Source organism: Medicago sativa, chromosome 2 (assembly GCF_051527215.1).
Source record: "Medicago sativa cultivar Bolivia chromosome 2, Bolivia_mono, whole genome shotgun sequence".
Lineage (NCBI taxonomy): Eukaryota > Viridiplantae > Streptophyta > Magnoliopsida > Fabales > Fabaceae > Medicago > Medicago sativa.
Window position 1 is genome coordinate 72,611,512 of NC_140750.1, and position 9,147 is coordinate 72,620,658.

Below are 9,147 nucleotides of genomic sequence, written 5' to 3' on the forward strand. Positions count from 1 at the left end.
ATAAGACTTTTTTATAAGTCTATTTAGTTAAAATGATTGGTTATTTTTGAATTCACTATGATGGATCAATGAACATAGTTTTTTTTTTAACGTCAAAAAAAAAAACATAGTTTTTTTTTTAAGAAGGAATCAATAAACATAGTTAACCATGTTTTTTTTTACGGTAAACACCAGCTTAACATTTCATAACATAGAGAACATTACAAGCAGATGAGCAATGCTATATGTAGCGAATGCCTTCATCCCGAATTGTCCCAACATACACGTGTTCCACTGTTAAAGACGGATCAAAATTAAAAATGGTTATTAGCGGAAATCAGGGGATGCATCTGATTATAATAACCAATGACATGAATTCACTATGTTTCACGAAGTCGTTTATCAGGATAAACAACATTTCCCCTTTAACATATTTAAGGTGAAGATTAACATGATTAACTATGTTTGAATGGGTTGTTAGGTTATGAATTTTGGTTTAATTTCTCATATTTGTCTGCAAAGTTTATGTGTTTTGCAAATCATGCTCTTGTAGGATTTTTCTCTTGTACTAGATCTTCAAAATTGTTGGGGAATGTTCCTTCAATGTTAACGCTATCTGCTTGGGACAATTTGATATAGTACAACAAGTGTATGTGAGCTAGCCAAATACGAAGTACTTGTTTTCAATCCTTTTCCTTCAATTCTAAACTAACACGAGACATAGAGTGGCCCTCTTGGATTTATTCCCCCACCCCATCATCATTTATGTCTTTTTTTTGGTCGAATCATCATCATTTTTGTCTTGATTAAATAAACAAAGGGTCGTGTTAACTTGTGTCCTAAGGGCACAAGTTATGAATCTAAAAAAGGAATTAAAACATAAGTTTTGTAATGAAAAAATAAGTTTTTAAACGTTCAAACATTGAATGCACGATTTTCAAAATTAAGTTTCAACATTTGGCTTCTAAACTTATGCCTTGAGGGCACAAGTTAACATTTCCCTTAAAAAAATGGCATCCCTCCCAAAACTACGGGTCCAAATTTGCTATATTATGGGCTTATTGCAAAACCACGTGTATATATAGCATATATATTCCAAACCACTTGTATTGTAATAAATTAATAATACCAAAACCGCACAAGGTAAAAGCAAAAGCCTCACATATATAAGCACCACTTGTCATAATAAACCTTCAATTCAAGTTTCAACTATTGTTATCAAAATACAGTGAAATTCTAGTTATTTTCAAGATGTGTGCAACAAGAGGAGCTTTGGTAGTAGCAACAAGTGTTGGATTGGTGGAGACATTGAAGGATCAAGGGTATTGCAAATTGAACAACAACATCATGAGATCAATGGCACAACATGTGGAGAATCAAATGAGATCCTTGTCTCAAGCCAATATGTGTCCTAATTCTTCTTCAAACATTTCAAAAAAGCTTAGTGGTGAGAATAAGAAGAAAGCAGAGGAGTCTCTTAGAACTGTTATGTTCTTGAGCATTTGGGGTCCTAATTGTTAGAACAATACATGAAAACAAAATTGGCATAATGCAAAACTGCAGAAAAATATGGTGTCACTGAAATATATCCAGCCATGTATTTCTGTATAAAACTTTTGAGCTGAGTGCTTAAAAGAGCACTGCGTGCATGTGTATTTCGATCGATTAGATTAGACGCGGGTTTTGTAAATTTGCTATCAATAAAAACTTGCTAGCTTATTTCATGAAAATATTTGTGATGTGAATTTTCTTTTCAAAATTTCCTCCAATTTTGAATTTGAGTGAGAATATAAAACTATTCACAGATGGCATTAAATTTTTTATTTTTTTGACTAAATTATGTTAATTACAACATTTCATTCATAATCAAGTGGTTAATACATGTTGATGTTACTACAAGAGAGCATTAATGAAGAAAAACATGATCATATTCATATGCTACCTAGAAGCTCATGCAAACACAAATAATGTGCAAGTGATATTCATATATAATTGTATTTCCTTCATATTTCTTAGGGGTTTGTTTCCTTTACGTTATCAGCCAGTGTATGCTTCATGTTTGAACAAAGTTTCTCAACTAACTATAATCAACTTTTTTTCATATATACTGAGATTTTAACTCCTATGATAAAGCTAGAACTATAATAATTTGTTTTATCTAAGTGAAGAATTAAAAATGGGGAACTGATCATTTTAGGTGAAAATTTTCCGCATTTGAATATGAGTTGTTCATTTATCTATACCGCATACGGTCTTAGTCATCAAGAGGAAACTGGATAATGAAGATTTCAACTAAACATTTATGAAAATTGGACCCTTCACTTTACACCCTCCGGTCACTAATATAAGCTAAAGTTTGATTTTTAGATTCATTCATTAAATGACGTACGTAGTCTATAATAAAGACTATATATATCATTAATTGAATAAATGTAAGATATAAAGTTTTGCTTATAATAGTGACCGGAAGGTACTGTACATTCTAAGCGAGGGTTTTTTTTTTTGACAAAACAAAATGATATTCATTCATTCAAATCAAGAGATTACATTATTCAACATTGCTAAAAACATAAATGATGAATTTGCGAACAAACTTATAGCATCCAAATTAATAACATATAACGGCATAATGCCTACAAACATATATGATAAAACTAAAGTAACCGGAATATCCATGCCTCCGGATCTTCAACTAAATTGTAATCTGAATCAGCACCATAGTAATTTAGATTTCCTACACCATTGTTTATTGTTTAAGGATAGCAAATCTTGATTCCACTCATATAATATATTTATTTTGACAAAGAACTGTTAAATCATAGTTAATTTAAGGGTTAATATGTGTTTACCCCCTGTAATATAGGTCATTTCCGGTTTTCCCCCCTGTAAAATATTTTTTTTGAATTTCATCCTTGAAATTTGAAAATATTTTGGTTTTAGACCTTCATTGAATATTTCACCCCCTGTAATTTGAGCAAATTTAGGTTTACCCCTCTTGTAATTTGAAAAAAAATTGGTTTACCCCCCCTGTTCATTTGAGCAAATTTCGGTTTACCCCCTGCCATATCTTTGATTTTGTACTGTCAAAACTCATGAAGGTCCAAAACCAAAAATCTTCAAATTACGAGGACGAAATCCAAAAAAAATATTTTACAGGAGGTAAAACCGGAAATGGCCTATATTACAGGGGGGGTAAACACATATTAACCCTTAATTTAACGATATGAAGTTTTTTTTATAAGCAAAATATATTAATGAGAGCAAACTAGCATAAGATGTGCAAACCCACTCCATAATTTGTGAACAATACAAGGAAGTTAATTAACCTTTTATTGGAATTGCTTAAAAGAAAATTACCTGTACAACTTATTCGATTTGTAATGTTATTTTTTTGGGTTAACATGTGTTTACCCCCCTGTAATATAGGCCATTTCCGGTTTTCCCCCCTGTAAAATATTTTTTTTGAATTTCATCCTTGAAATTTGAAAATATTTTGGTTTTAGACCTTCATTGAATATTTCACCCCCTGTAATTTGAGCAAATTTAGGTTTACCCCTCTTGTAATTTGAAAAAAATTTGGTTTACCCCCCTGTTCATTTGAGCAAATTTCGGTTTACCCCCTGCCATATCTTTGATTTTGTACTGTCAAAACTCATAAAGGTCCAAAACCAAAAATCTTCAAATTACGAGGACGAAATCCAAAAAAAATATTTTACAGGGGGTAAAACCGGAAATGACCTATATTACAGGGGGTAAACACATATTAACCCTATTTTTTTTAATATGATATCATGTTCATATTTATCATTATTCCATTGAGTTAATGACATCACCATTAATTTCTTAAAAGTTTGTATCTATCTTCCAATAAATTCTCACACCTTATTATCCACACCAAATTTCAGCTGCATGCATCAGATTAAACACCTTCACCTGCTAGTTTTCATGGTTTTGGCTTTTTGTCTCATATTGCAAACCGTGGTTCCGTACAGTACTAAACGATTCTATAATGTAAACAATGCGTATGCGTTGAGGATAATCACGATATGAAGCACTAAAATAACACAAATTTTTGGTTACACGAGCAATGAGTAATGGCAAAATGCAAGTTGCGTGGTCCTACAATTACAAGTAAAGTCCAAATACAAGGACCCAAATATAACCCACAAAACCATGTGCCTTATTCTTTCCACCTACATTAATACTAGATCGCCCCCACAGCTTCTGGTTTTCCTCCCAGATTGTTATATGACTTGATTGTTGGAAAAAGGCTGCTGCATTTGAAATCTAAAAAGTTAAATGGTTATACACGTAAAACTCAAAGTGTATGAGGTTGTCACACTAACCTTTAGGTTCGATTCGACCCCACTAATAACATTGGTGGAGCCAGACAAAATAGTTTGCGGTGACCGCCATCAAAATAAATTAAAATATATAAATCATATTGCATACAACATATTTAAGTTGTAATAAACCAAAAACCGATAATTCAAAATTTAAACTACATAACATATAAAGTCGACATTAAATACTTAAATAACATTTTACGCTTTCTGGATGACTTGAAATCATCAATAATTGACTCGGAACTAATACATTCACTAATTTTCCTTTCAATATAAACTGACATGTATTTGCTAGAAACCAAATTCCATCTTGATTCTCAATTTAACAATATATAATGAACAAGAATGATTGAAATTAACAAAAGAAACAAAGTTAAGTGTACTAGACAAGAAAAATGGGTTTATTAAAGTATCATTTACAATTCTACAAAATTCCAGGGTAATTTTTTTATTTTTTTAAGATGGGGTGGCCAAGGCTCCCCGTTGCCACCCCTAGTTCCGCCACTAACCAATAATTGTATATTTGATGCAGTAGGAATGATTAGTGAATCCCCTTCAGGATATTATGAGTTCCTTAATGTGTATTGCACAATCACACCAAGTGTAATTCTTAACAGCATTTTACAAATGTATGGTTTCAACAATTCACCCATGCATTAGAGAATTGATGGATGATTTAGAGTAAGAGAATGAGGGAGAATTATATGTTAATGTAACAAAATTCGTGTCCAAATTGATGCCCAAATGTCAAACATTTATAGTGCATTATATGACCACTCACATGAGTTAAAGCACCCATTTGGCAAAGGTTATGATCATATACATCAGATTTTTGACTTGAATCAATGTTATGGTTCATTAAGCACCCATTCGCCAAATGTTATGATCATATACATCAGATTTTTGACTTGAATCAATGTTATGGCTCATTATCTATTAATAAATAATAATGTTCCAATGTATATGAATGATTTTCAAGAAGAGTTACAACTTTTGGTTCTAATGTGATTCCATTATTTTGGAAATCACCAACAATCCCCCACCATTTTCAAAATACTAAATCTCACAAATTCGGAAATTTCATACCTTCAGATAATGGTATCTCACAATTTGAACAATTACTTAGTAAGTTAAGTTTCCACTCATTCCCAAATAGTATGGTAGGCAAGCTTTGAACCAACTATTCATTAGAACAAGTGTGCATAAATTATACATAGAGTCTCGGTACTGTTTAAAGAGAATTGTAAAATGATACATTAAGAAGATCTTGTATCATATATCTCTTTTCATGAGAACTTAAGAGTCAAACCATCGAACTCCGTGAAGCGGCCAAACTTCATTCTCAATTTCTCACATAGGTAGACTATATCGAGAATGCCCCATAAGTATGCATTCCAGCAAATATATGATATATGTCCATTAAGAGAAAAATCTCATCCCACTCTTTTTAAATGTATGGTACAAGAACTTTTAACCTTAGAATGTATCTATTGTCAAGTATTACAATTACTCCAATAGTGTAGTTTCACCAACTCAAGACTTGATGCTACTCAATTATTAGACTTTTGCAAGAGCATGAGCGTTGCCATTAACTTGTTGTCTAGTAACAATCTGAAAGTTAATTATCTTAACCTTCAAGTATGGTACTAAATTAATTCCTTAATGAGCGAGCCATTTTATGGTCTATTTGTTTTAGCTATGCGCCATCACCAACTAAATGTTTACGATTTATCTCAAAAATTATATTTGGTATTCCAACTGAGATAATTCATTTGGTAAATTTTAACAATCACCAAACTTCATCTTCTGCAATTCGAATAGAGCCCTGAGCCAACTAGTTTTTGCCATGATCAGATATCAATCCATATTCCGAATAGAGCCCTGAGCCAACTAGTTTTTGCCATGATCAGATATCAATCCATATTCATCACACAAGTTCCTATTCCCACACAATTTTGGTGTAGAAAAATTGCACCATGCACATTGCACTTCACGTATCCATTTGAGGAGGTGTAAATTTATGATTAAAAGTGGTGAAAAATCATTTGTTGTAGGAGTGCCTAGTTTGCAACCATGTTGTCAAGAATGTAATATTTTAGATGCTCGAGAGATAACTCTATATATTCGTATTAAATATATTGAAAATATATTTTTATAGAACCTTGATTTTGAATGAATAGTTTGCAAAAAAAAATGTAAAAAGAAAGACATTCAAATAATAACTGACACAACTTTATTGATTTATCCGGAACACCAAAATTCTTAGGACATGTCCAGGCCGTTTTATTGTTATTCTCCCAAAGGTTCAGAATTCTCTTCTTTCAAATGCTCCATGGAGTTATAGCAAAAATAATCAAATGGTCTATGTGGAATTGTTTTGTACCTAAAAAAAATGCTATAAGTAGCGAAATGCTATATATCGAACAACCAAAAAATACAAGCGTCGACCTTTCATAACAGTTAACTTATAGTTTGGGCAACAGAACTTCTAAACAATTTTATAAGCACCTAAAATTTACATCTCATAATTCAAGATCGTGACTCTGTAATTTACCTGATTATTACCGGGCATGTTAAATAAACACAATTTTTTTTTTATTTCTATCATAATTGATACTCGGTGATTGTAAAATTTTAAATTTGTTCAATGTTTATTCAATATATTTTTGAATATTTGAAGAAAATATTTCTCATGACGGAGAAACTTGCACCGGCCCCATGTATTTTGTTGATATTAAATTGTTACACATTATTTTATTTTTTCATACGAATATTGTTCCACATTAATGATTTCGCCCTTTATGAGTGTTTGGTTTCACTTTAAATATTTTAGAGCATTCGCAATGGTAGTACATTAATAGGGATTTCTTAAACAAATCACACATGTAGACATCATTTATTTATAATTTTGGCTAAAGTGCAACTTTGGCCCCCTATCTTTCAAAAAGTTGTGATTTTGGCCCCCTAAGTTTGAAAACTACAATTTTGGTCCCCTATGTTTTAGCCCCTTTGCATATTTGGTCCTTTTGGTCAATTTTGACCAAGTCAACGCATACGTGGCATGCCACGTGTGTAATTAATTAATTAAAAAAATAAAAAAATCGAAAAAATCAAATTTTAAATTAAATAAATGAAAAAAATAATAAAAAATTCTGGAAAAATGAAAAATAATAAAAAAAATTTGGAAAAATGAAAAATAATGAAAAAATAAAAAAATTTAAAAAACGAAAAAATATTACAAAAAAACGAAATAAATTCTTGAAAAATAAAAATATTAATAAAAATGATTAAAAACGAAAAAAATTCACTAAAAAATAAAAATATTAATAAAAATGATTAGAAAAACGAAAAAAAATTTCACAAAAGTTCATGGACAATTCCAAGAATCACTTATTCGAAAAAGTAATGTCATGGAAACATTCATTTCCCTAAAGAAGAAATATGTACCAAATTTGTGGCCAAGTTGTATTCTCGTCGATGTTTTTGTGTATACTTTTTTCGTTTCCTTGCGCCTTTAGAATGTCAAATTTTCAACATTAGAAAATTCTATAAAAGATTCTGGAAAAAATTTGAAAAAAAATTTTCGAAAAAAAATTTCGAAAAAAATAATGTCAAATTTTCCAGATTTTTTTAAAAAAAATTCCATATTTTTTCCAAATTTTTTAAAAAATCTGGAAAATTTGACATTATTTTTTCGAATTTTTTCATTATTTTTTAATTTTTTATTATTATTTTTTTCATTTATTTAATTTAAAAATTGATTTTCGGGATTTTTTTTTCATTTATTTAATTTAAAATCTGGAAATTTTTTTATTTTTTCATTATTTTTCATTTTGCCGGAATTTTTTATTTTTTTTTATTATTTTTCATTTTTCCAGAATTTTTTAATATTTTTTTATTTATTTAATTTAAAAATTGATTGTTTCGATTTTTTAATTTTTTAACTAATTAATTACACACGTGGCATGCCACATATGCGTTGACTTGGTCAAAATTGACCAAAAGGACCAAATATGCAAAGGGGCTAAAACATAGGGGACCAAATTTGTAGTTTTCAAACTTAGGGGGCCAAAATCGCAACTTTTTGAAAGATAGGGGGCCAAAGTTGCACTTTAGCCTATAATTTTTTAATGAAAGTACATATTAAGGACTCAATGACTCCAACTGCAATATACTAATATGGACTCCAATTAAAAGTAGTTAAATATGTCTCACTAACTTAAATTGGTCCCACTAACAAGGACTTTAATTTAAAGTACTTAGAATATTCTTTTACAAGTGGGACCAACTATTGCATATTTTATTACTTCTTTTAAACGCGAAACTTGTTACTCCCTCCGTCCCGGAATAACTGATCCATTTTCTAAAAAAAGTGTCCCAAAATAACTGACCCATTTTAATTTTCAATACAACTTTCATCATTCCCAATACAATATAACACTAAATAATACTACTTTTATCATTCCCAATACAATATATTCCACTTTTCTCTTCATTTATACACTTTTCTTAATCTGTGTGAAAAACCAAAGTAGGTCAATTATACCGGGACGGAGGGAGTAGTTGTTTAGGAGAGAGATGATCTTTATATAGTTGCATGTTGCTTAATATGAACTCATTTTTTCTTCCTCCAATGGGGGGTCCTTAACGGGAGTGGTCCTTGTTAAGTAAGGACCCCCCATTTGAGATGCTCTTTAGAAGTGCTTTCTCCGCTGGCAAAAACAATTCTAACTTCATAAAATTATGTTTGGTATTTTTTTTTTTTTGAGAAATCAATTTTGGAGACTAAAAGCAATTATTATACTTTGAAGTTACTATTTAA

The 9,147-nt window shown here is 30.5% G+C and overlaps 1 protein-coding gene across 1 annotated transcript; it reads left to right on the plus strand.

Moving 5' to 3' along the window:
- Window positions 1-1,153: 1,153 nt before the first annotated feature.
- LOC146950448 (uncharacterized) lies at window positions 1,154-1,738 on the plus strand. Its single transcript, XM_085746373.1, has one exon. It carries the CDS (start codon window positions 1,231-1,233, stop codon window positions 1,498-1,500), a length of 270 nt encoding a protein of 89 aa, XP_085602499.1. The 5' UTR covers window positions 1,154-1,230; the 3' UTR covers window positions 1,501-1,738.
- The last annotated feature ends 7,409 nt before the right edge of the window (window positions 1,739-9,147 follow it).

Bases quoted from the DNA above. Each gene is read 5' to 3' on its own strand.
- LOC146950448 (XM_085746373.1), top strand. From the start codon at position 1,231: ATGTGTGCAACAAGAGGAGCTTTGGTAGTAGCAACAAGTGTTGGATTG.